Source organism: Cokeromyces recurvatus (assembly GCF_025118155.1).
Source record: "Cokeromyces recurvatus strain NRRL 2243 chromosome Unknown BX663scaffold_5, whole genome shotgun sequence".
Lineage (NCBI taxonomy): Eukaryota > Fungi > Mucoromycota > Mucoromycetes > Mucorales > Mucoraceae > Cokeromyces > Cokeromyces recurvatus.
The window spans coordinates 876,748-899,530 of record NW_026251391.1 but is presented as its reverse complement, the minus strand read 5'-3'; the positions used below and the strand labels follow the sequence as shown (position 1 = coordinate 899,530).

Here is a 22,783-nt window from a genome sequence, read left to right as displayed (position 1 = left end):
AATTAAAGCAAAAGGTGGTGCTATCAAGTACTAAACATAAAAGATGCGCTGTTTATTACATTTTTCATTAAACTATTTGCATAAAATTTTTATACATATAACTTTTAACATTGTTTTTCAAATAAAAACATTGAATAATAAATATATGCTATAAGTATCATCAAAAAGAGGGGACTTCTGTCTTTCTACTAGTATATGCTATATAGTACTTTACTTAATAAATAGACGCTTTGTTATTGCGGATTTGCATAAATTACCTAAAACTCTGAAACATTGCCACACTTTTGTGAGCCACTGTACATATTTTTTGAAAATTTCCACAATATCAGCAATTCGGTCCAAGTAGCCAAAGATTGTTGGAATTTGATTTATATTCATTGGGAAATTGAATTTGTCCAACTCCACCATAGAATATACGTCCTCATTTTTCTTTTGTAATAAATAAAAAGTAAAGCTTGGCCCAATTGCTTGAATCAATAACGTGCTTTTCAGATCGTAAATATCTATTGCATTTTTGCCAAAGATGGCAAGGCGAACTAAGTCTTGCCATACAAGCTTCATGATTCTTACTTTCTGATTCAGACTTGGCTTCCATGTATCCAATTATGACAAGGTTTTTACGTTCAGACTTTTGTCGGAATTGACCATTTGGCCGTCGGTGAGAAACATCAAACACCTTCTGTTTACATTCTGCATTATTTTCATTTGTAATCTTGAAAAACACCATATTTTCAATATACAAATCATCAAATAATGACTGCAGCACTGGTAAAATGTATCTACTTTTTAAGTCGTCAACCTCTTTAATAATCTCACCCAAGTCATTGAGAGGAAAAGAATCCAACGTGTTTTTTAAAAATTTCACAATAACATTTTGAGTGCCTTGAAGCTTCATACCAATATTCATTAATCGCAAACATCCTTCTTCTCTTGTAATCAACTTTTTAAATACTTGTTGCACTGTTGTAAGTACTGGTATCATTCTTTCAAAAAGAAATTCATTATGATTGATGGTGAGATCGTGGACTTTTATATGTGTAATTATTTTTAGTAAATTACTACGACCAAATGCACTAAGAAGATTACTGTCGGTACTGTTATTTTCAAGGAGTAAAACTGATGAAAGGCATAATATTTCATGGTAGTTTGATTTAAACAAGAATGATGCTCTTTTAGCATGATCATATACTTGCTTTTGATAGTTATGAAACATAAAGGAGGCATCAATGTTATCTACAAAGTAACTATTTGACGCCTCTGGATGTTGTATGTTTTCAGTAAAAAGATTTTAATTTCTTTTGTTAAATTCGTTGCTTATAGATAAGCTGATTTTCGTGCTAGCTTCAGAGTTCTCAACTCCAGCTGTCGAGGGGCAGTGGAGCCAGAGTAACTCAGTCTAGTGTAGATGCACTTTCAACTTAGGTATCGTTGGCAAACTTCTATGCTGTAGTGACGCGGCTTCATATGGGTAACCTAAGGAGTCGCGCCACTACCGACGGTCAAGGGAATAGAAGTAATAGTAATAATGCACCTCAAACCAACGCCTGATGGTATGGTCAGGGGCTGCCCCCCTACACACTTTGAATTGTGTAAGGGGGGGGAGTTTAGTGGATAGCACACTGACTATTTAATAATCTGTTTCCTTCCGGACTCAGTGAAGCGTGGCGCCGAACCGCTGTCAATGTATGGATAACCTGCGGCTTCAGTTATCGGCGACTTTATTGTGAATGCACATGTGGAAGGGTGCAGGATGGGGAAATATCTGTAGTCAGCTATAACCCTAGTTACGGCTCTCTTCCCAGATATCAGGAAACCAAAAAAAAATTAGTAAACCGTATATTTGTAAGAGTTAATGGCTATCATGCTGCTACTAGGAAATGGATAAGGTTTGATAGCCTTACCGGTCCTTTCACCTAATATAAAGACGTGTGCCATTTGTCAAAATTTTTGGCGAAGAGCTGCCGCGTTGCTACTTGAGGGAGTACGTGATCATCCATTCACACCACAGCCATGTTGATAGGTCAGCTACTAGGAATTGGGCAAGGCTTGGTGACCTTACCGGTCCATTCGCCTAATGTACCTAACATGTGCACTTCAACTGTCGTTTTACTAAGTAGGCAAACCTACCTAAAAGTCAATTCAGCTTGATTATCATTTAAACAAAGAAAATAAAAAAAATTGAGCACATTTTGAGCACTATACAAATCCATGTTCATTAAGAATATAATTAATATAAATTGGTTAATTCAAGGAAAGCAGACTTACAAGTACATTCCAATTGTTTGAGAATAATTAAATGTTACAACAATTCTATACAACTTTCCACCATAAAGTTAAAGCTAATTAATCAGTTTATAAGTTTAGTTGTAAGATGCTTTTATATATAGTTTTTCACCTACCTTAAAAGTATTTTATTGTTTATATGATATCTAAGAGAAAGAAAAAGAAAAAAAATAAGGAAATTTTATCTCTTTGACGAGGTGGCATTTTATACCTGATTGGACGACATTTTACTCCTAATTAAGCGATACTTTATTTCTGATTGGAGGATATTTTATTTCTGATTGGACGACAATTTGTTCGGTTCAGACGACATAATTTATTGGAACAACTGTATCTATTAATTGTGTGTGGGGAAATCTTTTTTAATCTTCTCCTCTCCTTTCCCAAAGGAATAAATTATCTTATTTTTTATTTCAGACTTCAAATGTCACAAAATACTCTAAGGCTTCGAGACCCAAATATATATCATGTATTGCCAACAAGCCAACACTCTTCTTATTCAAATAATCTTGTATCAGTAACAGATGCTGAACAATTTCATCAGAGTGAGTCATTCCATCTTCGAATGGCTAGCAATGCAACTAATCAAGACTCACCCAATATAGAACAACATCAAAACAATCATGTTGACTTGCATGATTCGTTTTCCCAACAACATTTGTTACATCCTACTACTACTACAGCTACTACTACCACTGCTACTACTACCACTGCTGCCACCACTGCTACTACCACTGCCACTACTACAGCTACTATTACAGATATATCCTCACCTAACAAAGAAGATTATAATGCTTATCATCCCTTATATAATAGAACTTCTTTCAGTTCAACAAATAATTTAGTAACTAATAATACAAATTTTAATATTTTTTTTTTTGTAACTTTGTATTAAGTGCCATATATAGAATAATAATAATAATCCATTGGATATGCAACATCGTCGATCTTCAGACGCCACTGATATTTCTAACCTAGAAAATCATCATCATCATCATCAACAACAGCCTATCTTTATACCTGGATGTAACCATCAATTTGATTCAAATCATCATTCTATAGCTATATCTGCTCCTGCCAATATGGCCTATGACTATTATTATGAACATAACCAGCAACATCATCCATTCTCACCGCAGCAAGCATACAGTAATACAAACAATGCTATTAAAGTGGAAAATGATAATAATAGTCTACCCAGAAGTTTTGAAGATGATTACACAATGCAAATGAAGTAAGTAAATATAGAAAATACATATAAAAAAAAGATAATGTATTTATTATTATTCGTTATTAGTATGCAATTAATAATGGAGAAACGTAGACGTAGAAGAGAATCTCATAATGCAGGTATATATTAATAAACAAAAAAAATCTATGTGTATATAGTATATTTACTAATTTATCTATTATTAATGTATACAGTAGAAAGAAGGCGGAGAGATAATATTAATGAAAGAATTCAGGAGCTATGTAGTTTATTACCAGAAACGTTTTTATTAGAAGGAGGAGGAAATAATAGTAATAATACTACGAACAATAAGCCAAATAAAGGTTTCATATTGAAAAAGTCAGTCGATCTTATTCGTCAATTACAACAAGAAGTTCAAATATATCATAAAAGAGTTGAAGACTTGGAAAAACTACTAAAAATGTATCAACAGCAAGAAAAGAATGAATTATGTAATAAATACTAATTATTATGAAAATATCTTATGTAATAAATACTAATTATTATAAAAATATCTCAAATTATTGTTATCTTTATTTTTTTTTTGTATCTATTTGATTGACTTTTACTTAAAGTAGCCTTCATACATACTTTTCTTTTTCCTTTTTTATTATTATTATTATTATTATAACATTCAATTCCATGGATTCTCTTCTTCAGTCCAATCCATAATAGGTGGTATAACTTGATTCTGACTATGAGAGGTATTATCTTTATTTCCTTCAATACCTGCAAATCCTATATCTCGACTTTCTTCTGCAATATGTTCAAAAAACTGATGACTATGATTAGAATCTTCTATATTTTTATTTCTTTGTCCTGTATTCCAACTTGCAATCAAATCTGCAAACGCTCTACGTTTTTGGGGTTCAATATCTTGAGTTTTTACAATTAAAGGTGAGCTTATAGAAGGCTCGGTAGTAATGATAGGCACTTCAATAGAACTCATTCCAGGTACAAAGTTATCTTGATGACTCGGTGATTGTTTTGATATCAGGTCTTTTTTACTTATTATAGGTATTTCTGACCATGGGTCTTCTACTAAATTATTGGTCAACATTGTAGTAGGCGTACTTATCGAGGTCATTATAGGTCTTTTGTTGTTATTATTAGTATTATTAGTATTAGTATTATTAGTATTGTTATTATGAATCGTATTGGTATCAGTAATGTGAAGCACATCCATTGTTAGTTCAGGTGAAATTGCTCTATAATAAAAATCAGATTTAGGGATGATAGGTTCAAATGATATGACATCATTCGCAAATGCTCTTGTTGCTTCATCTTCAATCATAGGCTGTCTTTTGCTATATTCTTCTTCAGTAATACTATTCTCGTTTATAATAGGTTTTGATTGTATTTTATTAGATTGCAGATCAGGCATAGTTGTTGTTGTTGTTGATGATGAAAGTGGTGATTTTATAGTTTCTGTTGGTAATGTTGTAGAAGAAGTGATAGGTGAAGAAGGTTCTTTACTTGTAATGTCATTATTATTTACAGTAGGCGAAGTTGCATTTACTGAAATAATGGAGGAAGCCTTTGAGGATGATTTTGAATTTATTTTATGATTATTATTGCTAGACTTGAAGAATCTAAAGAATGAAGACGATGCTGAACTTATTGGCCTTTCATCTCTTTCTGTATCTTCTCGTTCTGATGAAATAGGAAGCTTTTTTGTTTCATTCTCCTTTTTATTTTCTTTTTCTATTTTGACTTTGTTTTGTAACAATGATTGAGCAGCAGTAGAACTAGTTGCTGGTTCTATTTTTTCTACATTTGTTGAGCTCTTTTTGATAGAATCTGATGAAGTTTTATTATTATTGATTGACTTTGGCCTTGTTGTATATCTACGACTTCCAAATAATAAATCTTCTTCATCCTCTATGTCGAATTGTTTTCCTATCTTTAAAGTCGCTGTAGAACGTAATGAAGTACTACTACTAACTCTTCTATTGACTCCATTACCTGTCCCTAATTTTGATACATCAATATCACCAAATAGACTACTGCTGCTATTACTATTTTGACTATGACCATTCATTTTGCTATGCGAACGACGCGGGGACGAAGTTGTGCTGACAGGAGTACTGTTACTCGAGTCTAAAGAAACGTTATTCCGATCAATTAAGTGAGATAATGGATCATTAGAATTGGATGAATTTATCTTATTATTTTGACTATTAGCATTTTTTGTGGGAGCAAAAAGTGGATCATCTGAAGTAGAAACTAATGCTGCATTTAAGGGATCTAATGGCAAAATAAAAAATTAATAATTTCTCATCTTATTTCGAGTTATAAAAACACACACACATATATATATATATACATATCTATGTATATGTATATGTACTGCATATATAATAATAAGAAGAAGAAAAATAAAAACTCAATTACCATCTCCAAATAAATGTCCATGTTTTGCTCTTTGCTTTGATTTAAAAGACATGAGAAAATAAATAATAGAAAGTAAAGTGAATAAAACAATTTGGTCAAATAAGCACATTTTAAATACAATCATATCGGACTTTTTTTTTTTTTTTGTCATGTTTTGATTTTTGTCTTATAAATAAAAACTACTATTGCATATTGATTTTAACAAATGCAACTTTTTTTTTCTTTATAGTTTATTAGAGTATACATTATATTTTAATTCTATATGCGTACACAGTCAATACCCTTATATTTTGGTAATAAATGGGGATTAAAGACAAAGATATTAATGGAGAGAAAAATAGTTGAAATTAATCCGTTTTAAGATAAAAGGAGCCAGAGCAGATAAGAATATGGGATACATTTAATATATTGGCCTATTATCAAAAGGTATTGACTAAGATACTCTTTATCATAACTACATTGTATAACACGATTTGGAATAAATAACCTTAGTAGTTTGGGTTAAATGATATGTTAGACTTTTCACAGTAGTTGACCCGTATATGTTAATTATTTAACGGAAAAGTACAAGATAAAAATAAAATTCTTCATTTAGTAAAGTCAGGCAATAAATACAGTGACTACGTACAGAATTAATCATTAATGAAAGCGTAATCAAGTCATCAGATATGATTGAATGATATAAAATAATATTTTTTCAAATGTAATGTAGCTACAGTATTCCTACTTTTTTTTTTTTTTTTTTTTTTTTTTTTTTTTTTTTTGATTCTATGATAGCCTTAAACATGAGTTCAATGATGTTATCATAAACAAAACAAAAGAGGTATTGAATGATATATATAAAAGTTTAATATTATTATTAGTAACTACTTACTTGGAAGTATCAGCGTTCCTGCCAGTTAATCAATCTTTAGGTATTTATTAAGAATCATTTTAATTAGGAAAAGTACAAGGTTACAAGAATATTAGGATGCAAAGTGCAACTACGGAATGAACAATTCACAGTTATTATGACATAAAAAAGAAAAAAGTTTAAATATTACATAAACTGATGAAAGCTTTATTAAATGGATTAGCATTTTTACATTAAAATATGTAAGATAATAAATTGAATACAGATATACTTGAAAAAAAAATAATAATATATAATTACATCCGTTGTTATTGAGGCCTTATTCTTTGTTCTCTTGCAAACTCTAATTCTCTATAAATACATTCTACTGCGTTTCTCGGTCCATTCTCCTATAAAATAGTTAATACATATATATGCATTATTAATAACAAGTGCTTATTATACTAACCTTTCTTATAGTTTCTCCTATAAGCTGTGCTTTAGAGATAAGAGATTTATTCTGCGTGATTGTTATCAAAGCTTCTGTTAAATAATGCTTTGTTAGCTTATTCAAGCAGATTCCCACTTGAAGTTCTTCAACACGCTGTCCCCAAAATCGTTGATCGCCAAAGAATGGCTTTATGACAGTAGGTAAACCTGCACGTAAACCTGCAGCTGTTGTACCAGCACCACCATGGTGTACAACACCTTGGATTTGTGGGAAAAGCCAATCATGCGGTACTGAATCAATGTGATAAATAGTACCTGGATACTGATCTAATAACGATTCACTGTCTTGTTCCTGTTCATCATTTGCTTGTTTTATTGCTCCAGCATCCCCAACTGATTTGGATTTCTTATGCTTTAATTTTTTACTACTACTACTACTAATACTATTATTAGTATTCTCTGTAGTAACACGTGTAGACCATCCTTTACAAATAATCGCTCGTATATTGGCTTCAAGGACAGACTCTACAATCGTAAGAGTTGTCTCAACTGCATTAGGAACAATAATCGATCCAAAGCCAATATAAACAATCGGTCGTTTATCGTCAGAATTATTCAAGAAATTTACAAGCTTTGGATCAGGTTTCCATTTTAGGTCTGGATTATCTAAAAACCAATACCCTGTACAATGTATATAGTCAGACCAATCTTTAGGGGGATGTACGACAGTAGGACTAAAAGAATAAATGTAGGGAACCTTCCAGAGCTCAAGTCGATCCAGATTAGTTGGAGGTAGCTCTAGTACATCGCGACGAAATCGATTTACATATTTTGATGTACCTGCCCATAAGGCGACATCAATCATGACGTAGGTCATATCATTATAGATACGACCTCCAGCTGGGGATTGAGCAGCAAAAGGATGAGGAAATTTAGTTGTACGAGTGAAAGGAAATGGCATACTGCGAAAATAAGGTATTTGAAGTTTCTCGGCCATATGAACACCTATCATTGCACTAGGGCTTTCAATAATAACATCAGTTCCTTTACATGCTTCATATGCTGATTCTAATAGAGTCTCAAACCAGCTATAAAACTATAACATAAATGAATTATTTTTATTCTTTATTTCCATTCCATATGCTGTTGTTACTTACAAATTTGGTGCCTTCTTTGATAAATGATACTGATAAGAAGCTATTGTCTATACATACTTTCTATGAAATAAAAATTTTGTATAATGAGAACAATTTCTATATGTATACGCCCATGTAAAAATATTACCATCAATTGACCAGGATCACCACCAATGGACTTAAATTCAATATCATGCTGTATAATCCAATCTTTATATTCAGGATGAGTGGCAATACGACAACGATGGCCATCCTTTTTTAATTCATTGCATAAAGCAAGGTAAGGTTGCACATCACCTCGTGACCCAATCGTTAGACACGTTATATGTAATGGCCTTTCAGGTACTTTATACTTTAATGAAGGGCTTGAAGTTATAGAAGATGAAGATAAAAGTGGTGGCCCATCTATAGTATAATTAAATATAAATGGATCTATATGTATTAATATTACAAGCTGATTCACTTACCATATTCGCTTGGTGGAGAGATATGATTTGGTCTAGTTAAAAATAAACTTTTTGTTGATGTACTTACAAATGAATCATTTGAGATGATTGAACTATAGGTATATGATATTTAATAATTAAATGAAATATTATACATATACAAATATATATTTGTTACCTTGCATCAGAAATTATCTTTTCCTTGGTCTTCAGTTGGCATACGGAATAGCAATGGTCTCGTAGTTCAATTGATGAAAAATCAAAGTAAATCTTTTCATTTTGTCAAGTGAAAAAAAAAGAATTTTAGTAAATATACTATATTTTTATATCTATTAGCTTTACCTCGCCTTTTATATCCTTCGCAATCATTGACATGCCATACATTAAATAATAACTTCTAGATTTTATTTTGTTAATTTGGATCACATCTCGCCAAGGTACTATTAATTTTTGTTGACCGGCTAAAATTTTACTATTAAAGCAAAAGTAATGGTCTGTCATATATATTTTGCCAGAGTGAGGAATTGTTCGCCAAAAAGAAGCTTTAAATACTATAAAATATTGTATATTAATCAAAAAAGAGTCTTTTTTTATTAACTATTTTATAAAAAATAATGTAGCATTACCTGCTTCTACATTTTCATTTTTAAGTAACATTGGAAAGTTAGCATTCAGGCGCTCATTCATATATTTTTGTTCTTCCTCTCTCAAGCTTTGATCTTGAAGCATTCTATTTGTCTGAAGCTCCATCAATAAGTTGGTCTTGGCAACTACTTCATCTTTATAATTTTCCTCACTATCACTATCAACCTCATCTTCATCTTCATCATTATCAGTATCGTATATATCTGTCTTCTGAGTTGCTTCAGTTAATAATTGAAGTATTTGGTCATTCATCCATATAGGACCCTTAGGTTGTCTATACAGAGTTTCACCTGAACTATTTTGATTATAATAATAATCAATGTTACCCGGTGCTAATTTACTTAGCATACTTTTTACACGGTGCCTCTTTTTTGCAGTATTCGAGTTGGTAGTATCAGTATCAGTATTAGTATTAGTGGTAGATATAAGAGTTGCTTCTGCTTCTTCGGAAGCAGGTATGGGTGTATCGTTATGACTGATAAGTGAAATATCACCACACGGATTACTTGGCATAGCTATACCATCGTTTGAATTATTATTATTATTATTATTACTGCTGCCACTCATCTTATTATATAAATAAAGAGGAGAAATATGTTGACGAATAGATGAACTTAGCGATGAGTTACGATTACGAGTATGTAATGGTATATTGCTTTGGTTTTGTGATTGGTTTTGGTGATTTGATACTGTCGCTGCTGAAAGGTTGGATGTCATGGAATCGTTAGTTGGAGGTGGACTTGTTGGCTCAACGCTTGTATCTGAATGAAATATTTGATTTTTAATAACTTGAGGTAATTTAGAAATGGAGTGTAAACTAGAACGACTTTTAGTTTTGTTGGTATCTGTAGAAAGAAATTGATTATAGTTATTATCCTCTTTTTGAATAGTTATTCCTTGTTGTTGTTGTGGTAATGCTTCTGCCTTGTTAAGATTCTCTCGAGAACTTATATTAGAAGTGGGGCTCGAGTCATTAGTAGAAGTTAGCTTCATCTTAGAGGTTAATAGGGAAGATAATGAATTTGGAGATTTTATGAGTGATAAAACGATGGGAGTATCTTCCTCCTTATCCATATTCATTGTATCTTTATGACTAAAGGTAAAAGGGGATTTTGAAGAAGGTAATGTAGATGAACCTTCAGGCTCCAACTGCTTTGTCTGATCACTAGCGTTTTCATCTTCTTCGTCAGGAACTAATTTATTTTGAGTCTTCCACATGTTGGACGGCTCAGAATTGGCTCTTTGTGAGAACGGATCATTATTCTGCTGGAAAAAATTTGTCATGTTCATTAATTTTCCCATTAACATAGTAGGTAATGCCCCAGGAGGAATATTTTCAAAAAAATTATCAAAACGTAAAAAACTTCCATTATTTGATGATAAAGATGATCTATGTTGGTCAGCATCTTTCTTAGCATTATTATCCGACGCACTTGTATCATTATATGCAATCAACCAAGCCTGAACAATCTCTTTATAAGCCTTTTCAATATTTGGAAAAAATGCAAAATAATACTATTTGAAGGATAAAAAAAAAAAATAAAAAAAATAAAAAGAAAATAAAGCTAGTTAATAATTAAATCGATTTTGATAAAAAATAAATAAAATCTTACATCTTCTTCTCGTATATCTTCATTTAGATCTTCTCGAAACTTAATTCTTATGTTAGTAGCAAACTGAAATACTGAAGGCTTATCTATAGTAATTATTTTTGAGAAAGGTAAAATAATTCGAACGCTGTTACCAGCATGCTGTGCTATAAATACACCCTTTTGCAATTCATCCATCCATTCACGTTGTGAGAGCTCAGAATCTGCTATAAGTGTATAGTGATGATAACTATTAGAGGTTAAACGAATACCAAATTTTTTATATTTTGATGGTTCTATTTTCTTGATGCATTTCAAGTCTATGCTATTAAGTGGTAAATATTTGGTTTCTGCTGATGTATACCATGACAAGATATGGTTTTGAAGCTCGAAATAATATCTATATGTACGAGGGGATGTCCTGTGATTCTTCTTGGATAAATAACCTGCCTTATGTGGACCCTTCTAAAAATTTTATTCAATCTTTGTCTACATCATAATGTAATACATAATATACTCTACCTTCTTTTTGGGTAATGAAGCATAAAAACATATATAATTGTTTGTAAGATACATCCATCCAGGAAGAGTAACTAATCGAATTATATAGCACGGAAATTCTATTATCCGGGGCCATTATTAATCATTCAAAAAAAAAAAAAAAAAAAAAAAAAAAAAAAAAAAAAAAAACTTTATGTTAATAAATTTATTTACCGTCAAGTAATATTTCAGAATCTGGCAAATCAAATAGAGATTTTACTTTATTTTCTAACAATAAGCGATCATTGTTATTCAAAGATTCACTTTGATCTTCTTCTTCTTCCTCTATACTGTTATATTCAATTGACATTTCCTTTAATTTTAGTGCTGCTATGACTGCTGTTCTGGTTAACTTGGTAACTGATAAAATATTGAAGTTTGTATCACTTTACACAATGAATACAATGGTGATGATAATATGCCGTAGTATTATTGTGTGGAATAAACAATAAAATTAATAAAAAAAAAAAAAAAAGAAAGAAATGACAATCTTGATTATAGATTTACTGTATTGAATTCCTCAATTGACAATCGTAATATGTTTAATTTTAAAATGTTGCAATTATTATACGGATCTTTCAAAACTTCTGAAGAGAAAACTGTAAATATAAAATTTATAATAAAATAAAAAGTGGAAAAAAGAAAAAGAAAAAAAAAATAGGATCACTTAAACCAGTTTCAGATATATAAAAAGCAAAAGTTTTAAAAAATGCTCTTAATATATAATAGAAAAAAGAAAAAAGAAGTGTAATTTGATACAGGTGCTCTATTTTGAGAATTGAGACAAATTTGAATTACTTTTAGGCCAACTTAATCTATTTCTTCTAACATTTATATATTATATTGGACTAATTGGCTGTATCTACCCTTATTTTTATTGAATGAAATATTTTAAACCCTATTTAAGCACATAATAAAATAATATTGCATCTCTAGAGTCATCAGATAAAAAGGAGGGAAAAAATAAAGAAGCTAAGAAAAACTTTTGATTGTTAAATGGGAAAAAAAAGTAAAGAAGGAAAGAAGGAAAGAGAAGAATATCTTCAGATGTTTTATTAAGTAATTGTATAAATGCTTGACCAGGTTAGTATCAAGAAGGATCTTAAAATGGTAAATAGAATCAAGTTCAAAGACTATATATATTATAGGCCGGCAAATAGTAGTCCATACAGAAATAGTGGAATTATTTCATGCGATACATGACTTTTGACGTTTGCTTGAAAGTTGATCAAGTAGAAATGATAAAAGATTATTGACGGTATTAGGCATGTATATTTAAATAGATAGAAGTATGGAATTAGATAAATTTGTCATTTGGATAGAAGTTATATAGTTTTAAGATACCCCGAGGTAACCAGGCAAAGGCGTCAGAAGAATAGAGCTTGACAATGTATAGCTTAAGTGATAAGTAAACAACAAAGAATAGGTATTGGATGACATAGCGGATAAAAGGATTGAATAGGAAGTCTACTCTCGTTTGTTAAACTGTTTATATAAAAGTGCGACAATCGATACAGATAATTACTATAATGTCTTATACAATTGGGAGTAGTTATTAGCTAAAATATATAAAAATGGTATGAGTATATCCTCTGGTAGAATCACAGAACAAAATAAAAACTTTATTAGTATAATGGACAATTCATTCTTAGTTTATCTTCAAAAAAAAAAGCTGCTTTTTATATATTTTTTTTTTTAGTTGCAGGGTTTATTAACTAGCTTTTACGTGCAAAGGTAAATATATAGACAAAATTATCATAGAAATGCATTATATATTTTTATTGTAGCTATTTATTTAATTCAATTAAGTCTTGAATCGTACAATTATGACACTGTTGATAAAGTTATTGTAGACAATGTCATAAAAAAGAATCAGAGAATACGTATATAGATTCTAACAACTTGTAAATAATCTAAAGTCATGCGTATACGAAATAATAATTGGTTATGTATGGAAAGGAAGAAAAAGGACAAGAATTAGATTACTTCAATCTATAATAAACAAAATGTTCAAAAGATCATCAGTTGATAAATGCTATGCTTCATCAATATCACATGCAGACGAACTGTTTATATCAGGAAATTGGAATTATAATGGTACTATATTTAAAAAGAAATTAAATACGGTAAAAGGTAATACGCTGATAGTCATAGAAGAATAAGTTTCTTTATATATTCAAACTGCAAAAAGCCATTACATAGATCTCATCTCATATTTCGGTGCTATAAAAAAAACATATATAGTCACTGTAAACTTTCCAGATTCCAGAAGGACTTTAAGATATAGTATATATTCGAATTTAAAATATTGCTTCTGATAATAATGTCGTTTTAATAATGAAAATAAAGGTATAAATATGGTTTTTGTCTATATTACTTTTTCTAGAAAGCTTATAAAGATTTATGATTGAGATCATATATTAGATGCCTCTCAGCGCATATATGAATTTAACTGTTTATAACGCTCTAAAAGAACTGTTTATATGTATTTTATTATATATTGAAGTAGACTAACGAAGTATTTTGAAGCTTATTTCATTTCATTATAATATATTGTAACTTTCCATAAATTTATATCCCAAATAAATATAAAATATATATATATAATATAGGATTGAATTAAATCTTCGCTAATTATCACTGTTAATGGCTTTTCATGGTATAATTTTTTCCCGAACTTATTGTGTATTTTAGAGGGCGTTACTCTAAGCTGTTGTATATCTTAATGTGCTTCATTGAGTCGATTCGCTTTTTAATCCTAGAAATATTATTATTATTGATTTCTTAACAAAATAACATTTATATAGACTTCTATATAGCTATTATCACCTTTAGAAAAAAATAAAGAAAAGGACAGGTGGACAAGGTGTAATTATCTGATATCGAACACTAATTTATCAAACATCAGAATTAGGTAATCAGGGTTTATTTCCCTTTATTTAATCCCAGATTTTTAGTACCTGGATTTCAATGACTTTTATATTTCTTCAAAATCTTTGAATTTAAAAACTATTATACGCTTTATTAACAATAATGAATATGCTTCAGTCATATATAAATAGTTTTCTAAATCATTTCTTACCTTAGATATTCCTATATAAACTACTCATGATTTAAAACTAACAATAAAATAGCCGACTTTTAGAGCTGGTTGATTGCACTAATTTTTCAATGTTTTTGTTTACAACAGAGACTTTATAATTACCTTTATTGTAAATTGAGAAGGATTACAGGAAAATACGCCTGATATATTTTCTTCGGTAACTTTATAATACTTTTAAATACAAGTTTTCTTATTATATGTGTATAACCGAAAATATTACATTGATAACCGTTTCTATCCATAAAAACCAAGATCCCTTATTCGATAATAAAAAAAATTTATACTGGAGGAAGCAATAATAGACATGTCTTTATCAGATCTTAAATCTCTATAACAAGTTAATTTTCAAAATTATAAATACATATATCAAAAAATTTAACGTTAATTCGTTAATTATTCGGACTTGTGTGCAATAAAAAAGTATAAACTCATTTTTTACAAATACTGATGCTACACTAATCTTCAGCTTTGTTTATAAAACTACAACAACCAGTAATAAAGAATCAAGTAAAAATTAAAGAATGAACTAAAAGTTGCTCCAATTCTCTCAAGAACTTCTTTAGCTTTAATTTAATTGGCCTAAAAAGAAAATAAATATTTACTGCTTCATACGACAAAAAACACTCCTTATTCTGTTAGACAACAAGTCGTCGTTCATAAATAGAATGTTAAACTTACTTATCTTTCAAACAAAAAAAACAATATAAATATAGAATATAAATGCTGTAATACATTACAATATTAATTACAAGTTGCTTTAACACATTGAATAACTTTCTAAATTTAACAAAAGAAATACTGCTAAGGCTAGATTTTATTTATAGCAGAAAAAAAAAAAAAAATAGAAAGTTACAGATGAGATATATGATTTCTACAGAAACAAATTAGTTCAAATATAAAACATAGTTCTTCCGAAATTGGCTTAGAAAGTCTGTAATAGTAGTAGTTGAGATCATATATTATAAAAATATGCAGATATCAAGTGTCAATTTGTATTGCATAAAAAGCACAACCATATATACGAATATATATGTATATATTATATACATAGGTATAGTTTATTAAATAAATTAGTTACAAGCAGAAAAAAATATTTATTAAGAAAAATATATGTTTAACTTATTTAACTTTTATATCAAACCACTATGCTTTATATTAAATCTTATCCATTTTGTAAACTTATATATAGATATCATTCAGTTACAACTCAAATCTTTATGGCTGTAATACAAAACGAATACATGTATGTGCATTATACATGTTAACTTTGTCATAAAAAACAAATCTCTGTAGAACTTTGTTTTAATTCTATAAAACTATATATCAGTAAAGCTTTGAAATTATACATTAAAATAATCCTTCTTACACTTCCTATAACTTTCACCTTTAATATATAAAAATATAATAAAATAAAAGCTCATTTTATCTATAGTTATGTAATATATGTATATAAAAATATATATGCATATATAAATATATATATTTCTTAACATTACTAATATAACACACTTAAGTTTAAAATGCAATGCAAGTGTGTTATTTTAAGTATCTAGCGAAAAAAAAAAACTGATTGTTTATTATTTACAATATACATTTATACGTATGCAGAGGGATATACAATTTATACAACAATACATAGTAGTATTGAAGTAGAAAAAAAAAGAATCTCACATATACACGCATATTATATATGTATATATATATATATAAGAAGAATTATTCTATCTTCTTCTTTTCTTATTCTTCTTTATATTTAGAAAAAAAAAAAGCATAAAAATGAAATTATTTATTCTTATTTTAATTTGTATTGACTTAGTATTTGCTATGGTTCAATCACCATCACTTACTTATAATGTAACATTACCAGAACCCAATGGGCTTTACGTAGCAGGTCAAATGTTACCCATTAGTTACACTTTGCCAGATAATGCAGATTTACCTAAATGTAAGTTATTTATATATTTATGTATATGCATTTTTTGACTTTTATTTTTTTTTCCCTTTCATCTACCCTTAGTATTATCATTATCTATTTCGTTTATTACTGAGGACCCAAGACTTAACTTTACTGGTGCTGTTGTAACAAATAACGCAGATATCTCTCAGGGCTTTAGTTTTAGAAGAACTCATAATACATTTGTTTACTATGAGCATCAACTCAGTGTAAGTCAGCTTTTTTATAAATCAATATTTGTGTACAAAAGTACTTTATAATGGAAGAAAAACTAAATTGATATCTTATTCATAGTATTCAATCCCAAAGAATGCGGTACCGGGAAACTACATTGTTTTATTTAATGATGCCGTTTCAAAAACAAATACATCAATCCCTATCATCGTTCGACCCTACGCTCCTCAAATTACTCCTTCTTCTACTAGTGTAATTAACTCTCGTCCTTCTGGAGGAAGCTCTATTTTTGCTGTGCATAGTAATGACAGTTCTAGAAAATATAGTAGCGCAAATAGAAAAGCGGCATTATTATTAGGGGTTATGTTTGTTGTATACAATGGATTGTTATTATAAAAGTATGCTATTTGCTTTTTTTTTATTCGCTGTGCAGTATAGTACATTAATATACATATATAAAAGAATTATGTTATTTCTTATTTTACTTTATTTTTTTTTTATGAGAAACGATCACGTGATACAAAGTAATATTATAATATTTATTAGTTGCTTATTAAACATTTTAGCTGCATTAATTGTAAGTTTAGACTCTATTATTATACCTGTATTATATTTAAACATATTTAAAACTCTTCCCATAGAGCATCAAATTGTTTTTGAAATTCTTTGATACAGATAGGTATATTTGTAATAAGGATATTTTCTCTGTTCTTGAACCGTGCACTATAGATTTACAAATTATATTGTAAATGAAGATATATATGTATGTATATGTACTTGTTTTTTAGAATAATTCATTTACCCTTTCGACCAATTGAAACTGCCATTAATAAGAGTGGTACTATCTATGATAGCAAATTTATTATGCATATACCCAGAACTATATATACAAAGAAGAGAGAGAGAGAGAGAGAATTAATTGATACCATATGTAGTTATGTTAAATGACTTACGATCTATCTGTCTTGTACGGAATATTATATGCCTCTTGTAATCTCTTTGCATCAGCACCCTTACCAGCTGCTTGTTGATTGTCTGTAATAATTTTAATAGATACGCCTCTTTTTTTGGCAGCAATCAACGCATTCGCCACATCATCATCTGTAAATGCATACACACATATATCAATTGTTTTTATTGCCGAGTTTAATACAGATATGAATGCCTATAAATTAAATCCAAGTTATAAGAAAAAGACATGATTTATATACATTATTATTACATTGAAACTATCTTTAGATGGAAAGAAGAAAGCTCTTGCAAAATATCCATTAGATAAAACGGATAAAGCAGGCGAAGTAAGTCCAATCTCTTTTGTATCAAGATTTACAAAATATTTCTGTACTGCCTTTGGTCCTGCACCTTCTTTTAGAACGGGGAGGATAGCTTCCTTAGATACCTTTGAACCGGAGGTAGGAACTAATTGATCTTCATTCTTTTTCTTTCTCGTTTGTGCCTTCTTTTTAGGAGCTGTCGTCTTTTGAACTTCAATTACTGTACTAGCGGTATTCGATTTTCTAGTGTTAGGTTTCCTTCCTGAAGGAACGATTAGATCATCTTGATCAGTTGGAACATAATCATCGTCTGAGCTTCCAATGAATTCATAACGATTACCACCATCCTCATCCGAAGAGATTTCGGCTTCACAATACTCATATTCAGCCACTTTCTTTTTAGGTTGCTTTTTGATATTCTTGCTTTTATCACTCTCTGCAGTAGTCGGATTGACAGGAAGCGGCTTTTCCGAATAATAAGCATATAAATCTTGTACGGAGTTTGATGATAACCCAAATTTAACAGCAGTGGACACACAGACCTGAAGCCATTCAATCAAGGCACGCTCACGGTCCAAATGACAGACTTTAGAGGCACTCTCAAACATAGTATTAATTGTACGTAAAGTATTTGAGGCACTATGACTCTTAGAGGCAATTAATCTTGAAATCTCTTTAGTTGCATCTGCTTGTAGTTCAGTATCTTTTTGAATACTTTCTGCTGATCTCATAGATGTATCCAGAAACTGGTTAAAGTTCCCTTTCTTTAGATCATGAATCCCAAGTGTTGGTGGTTTCGGTATACAAAATAATTGGTATAAATAATCCATTATATGGGTATCTTTTTGTTTTTTTTCTCTGTTATTCTAACTTTTTTTTTTTTTTCTTAAAGAAAATAAAAAATAAAATAAAATCGAATAAATAAATAAATAAAATAAAATAAATAATAAAGCAAAATAAAAGAAAAGAAAATAAAGGTTGTTTGTTTTTATCCTAAAATAAATGAACTTGTTTTAGATTCAAAATTTTTTGGATACTTAATTTGGGAAAAAAATGTCTTATTTTATACTGTCGTACAAATCAACCTAAACAAAACAAAATAAGAAAAAAAAAATCAAGTGCATTTAATAAATACTTTAGAATCTTTTTACAGGACTTGCTGATATATCTTTTTTTTTGTTCTTCATCAAAATTAAAATCTTTATATTTTTAGTAATGAGACAAATAGAAGTAAACCTATTATGGAGGCCGAATGTATTTACTTATTTTTAAAGCGCAATGATTAAATAAAAAGGATAAAATAGTATTGCTTCCTCTAAATCTCGATTTTTTTTTAAGAAAGATCAGAATATTATAAAAAATAAAATAAAAAAAAAGAAGCAAGAAAAGGCCATAAAGAAAAAGGATCCTTGAATTCATAGATTATGAAAAAGTATATAAATTAGTTGATAAAATCCAGGTACTAAAAACACGGGATTAAATAAGGGACATTAACTCTAGACAAATTATTCCTTGATGACCGAGACTGACGAATAGAGTCTTGCTTTATTATATAATTTATTCATTATGTATAATACAGCCAATAGTTGTTTTTGCTTTACCTTGGTATCGAATGCCTTATATGTGACGTTTTATCAATAAGAGGGCAGGTCAACATAGAGACTGAAGAACGATAGACATTTTTATCTCTGTTTAGACAGAGTTTTCATTCTTTTTTCTTCAAAAAAAAAAGGGATATACTTGGTTAATGCTTATTTTTTAATTGTGTCTGGAGTGTCCTCAAGTATTTTTGTTTCATATAACAAACCTTGTGTTAGTTGTTGATTACAAGTGTATGAAGACTAATATGTATATAAAGAGAAAGTTAGGCATATTTGAGAAAGGGTTTTACAACTTATCCAAATAATAAAAAGCTTATAACTATTGACATATATAAAGTTAATGATTATATGCTATCTAAAAGGATACAACCTTTAGTATATCAAATATAAAAATTAATTTATTCAAGATAACAATGAGTTGCTATTGTGCTGATGACTATTAAGCTAGTTATTTTAGCATCATTAAAAGGAGTGTAAGTATAATAAATATATAGTCCAGTGTAGAATCTTATTCTCGCACATACTTTTATTTGAAAAAAAAAACCCCCTATCATTAATAATAGAGTATAATAGTAAACACAATAAAAGACGGTAATTCTTCAAAAAAGAAAAAAGAAAAGGGTCGATACTACAACTAATGTTTTCATAGTTTATATGCTGAAGTTCATTGATATAATTGTCTTTTACAATATATAAGAGCTTTTTACATAAGGAAAAGTATAATATCCTTTAAAATATAAATAAAACCTATTACACTAATTCTCTATATAACAAGAAAGGGCCAAAATAGTGAGACTTTTTTCTATAAACACACAACAATAAATTTTAATATATAGTACATTTACAAAAACAAAAAGTAAAAAAAAAAAAAAAAAAAAAAAAAAAAAAAAAAAAAAAAAAAAAAAATAAAAGTACACATTGAATTAAGAGTCTTCATGATTAGTACCAATTAAGCGTATCACACGGCCCAAGATTTTTGATTTACCCTCTATAAATAGAATTCGTGAACCAGGTCGTAAATAACATGGTTCATACAGAAAGCGAAATATACATCTTCCTTGATTTCCAGAATAAATTGCATTAGCATAATTATTGGTTAATGATGGCATATTTGCCTTTTTCTCGGAAGGGAATTGATTCAAATTAACAGTGGTATTCAAAGTTTTGTCATCTGTATCTTCCGCTTGAATTTTAGAGGAAGCAGATGTTATAGATAATACTTGTGCACGTTGCCTTATAGAGCCAGAATGAATCATTCCACATGTACCTGAAATAACACCCGTAGAATGATATAAGACCATTAACTCAGCTTCAAATTCAAAATAAGACAAAGGGGGTTTATCATCAATCCCTAACAGTACCATTCCTCTGTGGATTTTCCAATTAACATCATTTGCTACTATGTCTTGAATATGTCCAAGAGCAAGCGTGGCTGTTTGTCCACAATGAACATATCGAGCAGATACACGATGTCGATGAATAGATATAACTTTTACTTTGATAAATTTACCTTTTGAGTTAGGGCCTAAATAATATTCACCATTATCTCTGATATTGATACGACCTTGACAAAGTACACCACCAATAACAATGCCAGCATCTTCAAAATGTATGAGTATATATATATATATATTTTAAAAAAAAAGAGAGAGAATAATGAAGCCATTACCTGGTAAAGTATATACATCTTCAATTTGAAATTCAACAGGCTCTTCTAATAATTCATCATAATTTAATCTTTCTGGTTTTGGAAGATAATTAAAGAATTTCAATAACAAATTCATATTAGAACCTGTTACATTCGACACTAAAAAAATAGGTAGTTCAGGTGGACCACCATGTCGAGAAAAGTAGGAAGCACAAGTGATAGCATCTTCTTCTGTCTGCACAACTACCGGTACTTTATGTATCCATGAAGTTTTTAGCCAGTTTAATAAGTCACAAAGTGTATCTCTTATTTGACTATGTGTTGCAGTATCACCCATAGTCATTACTACAAAAACTGGAAGGTCAAGCATAACAGCAATGGATAGATGCTCATGTGTCATCTCTGTTAATCTACCTGCGTTAGCTGCAACAACTAAACAAGCATAATCAGGGGCATAACCAGTGAGGCCTGAAATTGTTGTACGAAGATATTTAGGAAACCCACATGTATCCAGAAAAGTTATGACTTTGTTGCTTAATTCACATATCTCTTCCCAAGTTCGAGCCTGAGTTTGAGTGGCATAGTTAATAAGTTGGCCATCAGCATTATAACCAATAATTTCATGAGAAATCGATGAGCTGCGGCCAGATTCGAGTTCATGACGATGCCGCAGTAAATTGAGACGTGCACTACCACGCCCATTATCTTTGATACCATATGTTATATAACTCAATAATGTTGATTTGCCCGCACCTAATCCACCTACTAAGGCAATACGTAAATCTGTAAATCGTCGATCATCCTCATGATTATTGCTGAAATTATCATGAGGCCTCTTTTTGATGAGTATCTCTACCACATAATATCCTTCTTTTTGTATTCCGAAAATAAGATCTAATGTATATTGACGTTTGACTGAAATATCAGCCCCTAAAACAGCTGCCATCTTACTTAGGGTTCTAACTGAGATTTCCATCTCTTCTTCTGTCAGTCCTATAGTTTATTTTTCCTTATTTGTTTAATAAAAAAATCATTCTATCGTTAATTCACATTTGCTCATATATTTACCTTTAATTGTACCATCATCATCTATGCCGATTTCATAAATTGCTTCACCATTACCTTCAGAGAGTCTGATAATATATCAAATGCGTAACAATTCGTTAAATATGCAAGTCTACAACTCTAAGAATCGATGACTCAATTACCTCCACTTCATTTGCGTTATTAGGTGCTCTAAACGTTCAATTGAAGGATTCAATAGTTTAAGCTATGGATTGTAAATGTTTATAAGATGCATAAATTTAATGATCATAAAGATTACCTTATATTCTATGTTTCCCTCATTATCTATTTCTGGAGGTAACATCCCCTTTGAATAATACTTGGCTAATAGGGAATCTGTTAACTTGAAAGATTCTTTAGCCATTGAGTGTAATGTTATTGTTATTTTTTTTTTTTTTCAATGATATATTTATATCTA

General features: G+C 29.7%; 7 protein-coding genes across 7 annotated transcripts; 2 read left to right on the top strand and 5 right to left on the bottom strand.

Annotated features, from left to right (window-relative positions):
* Positions 1–421: 421 nt before the first annotated feature.
* On the bottom strand, positions 422–982 carry BX663DRAFT_484191 (uncharacterized protein; the record flags this gene model as incomplete). The annotated part of the gene is made up of 1 exon (XM_051524541.1): positions 422–982. One exon carries the CDS (start codon positions 980–982, stop codon positions 422–424), a length of 561 nt encoding a protein of 186 aa, XP_051385708.1.
* A 1,618-nt stretch (positions 983–2,600) lies between these two features.
* BX663DRAFT_500691 (helix-loop-helix DNA-binding domain-containing protein) lies at positions 2,601–4,031 on the top strand. Its single transcript, XM_051526361.1, has 4 exons — positions 2,601–3,127; positions 3,192–3,517; positions 3,581–3,633; positions 3,709–4,031. Exons 1-4 carry the CDS (start codon positions 2,708–2,710, stop codon positions 3,978–3,980), a joined length of 1,071 nt encoding a protein of 356 aa, XP_051385707.1. The 5' UTR covers positions 2,601–2,707; the 3' UTR covers positions 3,981–4,031.
* BX663DRAFT_500690 (uncharacterized protein) lies at positions 3,948–4,627 on the bottom strand. Its single transcript, XM_051526360.1, has 2 exons — positions 4,093–4,627; positions 3,948–3,966 (listed from the first exon to the last, which is right to left on the bottom strand). Exon 1 carries the CDS (start codon positions 4,599–4,601, stop codon positions 4,149–4,151), a length of 453 nt encoding a protein of 150 aa, XP_051385706.1. The 5' UTR covers positions 4,602–4,627; the 3' UTR covers positions 3,948–3,966; positions 4,093–4,148.
* A 2,034-nt stretch (positions 4,628–6,661) lies between these two features.
* Positions 6,662–9,970, bottom strand: BX663DRAFT_500680 (uncharacterized protein). Its single transcript, XM_051526359.1, has 8 exons — positions 9,399–9,970; positions 9,115–9,323; positions 8,951–9,042; positions 8,794–8,885; positions 8,475–8,731; positions 8,348–8,407; positions 7,210–8,286; positions 6,662–7,150 (listed from the first exon to the last, which is right to left on the bottom strand). The coding sequence occupies exons 1-8, from the start codon at positions 9,928–9,930 to the stop codon at positions 7,070–7,072; spliced, it is 2,400 nt and encodes a 799-aa protein (XP_051385705.1). The 5' UTR covers positions 9,931–9,970; the 3' UTR covers positions 6,662–7,069.
* A 6,455-nt stretch (positions 9,971–16,425) lies between these two features.
* Positions 16,426–17,261, top strand: BX663DRAFT_583967 (uncharacterized protein; the record flags this gene model as incomplete). The annotated part of the gene is made up of 3 exons (XM_051532224.1): positions 16,426–16,594; positions 16,667–16,812; positions 16,898–17,261. 3 exons carry the CDS (start codon positions 16,426–16,428, stop codon positions 17,171–17,173), a joined length of 591 nt encoding a protein of 196 aa, XP_051385704.1. The 3' UTR covers positions 17,174–17,261.
* Positions 17,262–17,294: 33 nt separating this feature from the next.
* On the bottom strand, positions 17,295–18,936 carry BX663DRAFT_500657 (uncharacterized protein). Its single transcript, XM_051526358.1, has 4 exons — positions 18,000–18,936; positions 17,731–17,942; positions 17,580–17,657; positions 17,295–17,500 (listed from the first exon to the last, which is right to left on the bottom strand). The coding sequence occupies exons 1-4, from the start codon at positions 18,879–18,881 to the stop codon at positions 17,401–17,403; spliced, it is 1,272 nt and encodes a 423-aa protein (XP_051385703.1). The 5' UTR covers positions 18,882–18,936; the 3' UTR covers positions 17,295–17,400.
* Positions 18,937–20,575: 1,639 nt separating this feature from the next.
* Positions 20,576–22,246, bottom strand: BX663DRAFT_429929 (P-loop containing nucleoside triphosphate hydrolase protein; the record flags this gene model as incomplete). The annotated part of the gene is made up of 2 exons (XM_051522764.1): positions 20,576–21,252; positions 21,322–22,246. The coding sequence occupies 2 exons, from the start codon at positions 22,244–22,246 to the stop codon at positions 20,576–20,578; spliced, it is 1,602 nt and encodes a 533-aa protein (XP_051385702.1).
* Positions 22,247–22,783: the final 537 nt, after the last annotated feature.

Excerpts from the sequence above, each read along its gene's own strand:
- BX663DRAFT_500691 (XM_051526361.1), top strand. The coding sequence starts at position 2,708 with ATGTCACAAAATACTCTAAGGCTTCGAGACCCAAATATATATCATGTA. Across the intron at positions 3,128-3,191 it reads TCAGTTCAACAAATAATTTA|AATAATAATAATAATCCATT; the intron begins GTAACTAATAAT and ends TGCCATATATAG. Across the intron at positions 3,634-3,708 it reads AAGAGAATCTCATAATGCAG|TAGAAAGAAGGCGGAGAGAT; the intron begins GTATATATTAAT and ends TAATGTATACAG.
- BX663DRAFT_500680 (XM_051526359.1), bottom strand. The coding sequence starts at position 9,930 with ATGCCAAGTAATCCGTGTGGTGATATTTCACTTATCAGTCATAACGAT. Across the intron at positions 9,324-9,398 it reads AAATGAAAATGTAGAAGCAG|TATTTAAAGCTTCTTTTTGG; the intron begins GTAATGCTACAT and ends AATATTTTATAG. Across the intron at positions 7,151-7,209 it reads TAGGAGAAACTATAAGAAAG|GAGAATGGACCGAGAAACGC; the intron begins GTTAGTATAATA and ends ACTATTTTATAG.
- BX663DRAFT_500690 (XM_051526360.1), bottom strand. The coding sequence starts at position 4,601 with ATGACCTCGATAAGTACGCCTACTACAATGTTGACCAATAATTTAGTA.
- BX663DRAFT_500657 (XM_051526358.1), bottom strand. The coding sequence starts at position 18,881 with ATGGATTATTTATACCAATTATTTTGTATACCGAAACCACCAACACTT. Across the intron at positions 17,943-17,999 it reads CATCTAAAGATAGTTTCAAT|GCATTCATATCTGTATTAAA; the intron begins GTAATAATAATG and ends TTTAATTTATAG. Across the intron at positions 17,501-17,579 it reads AGTTTCAATTGGTCGAAAGG|TGCACGGTTCAAGAACAGAG; the intron begins GTAAATGAATTA and ends GTAAATCTATAG.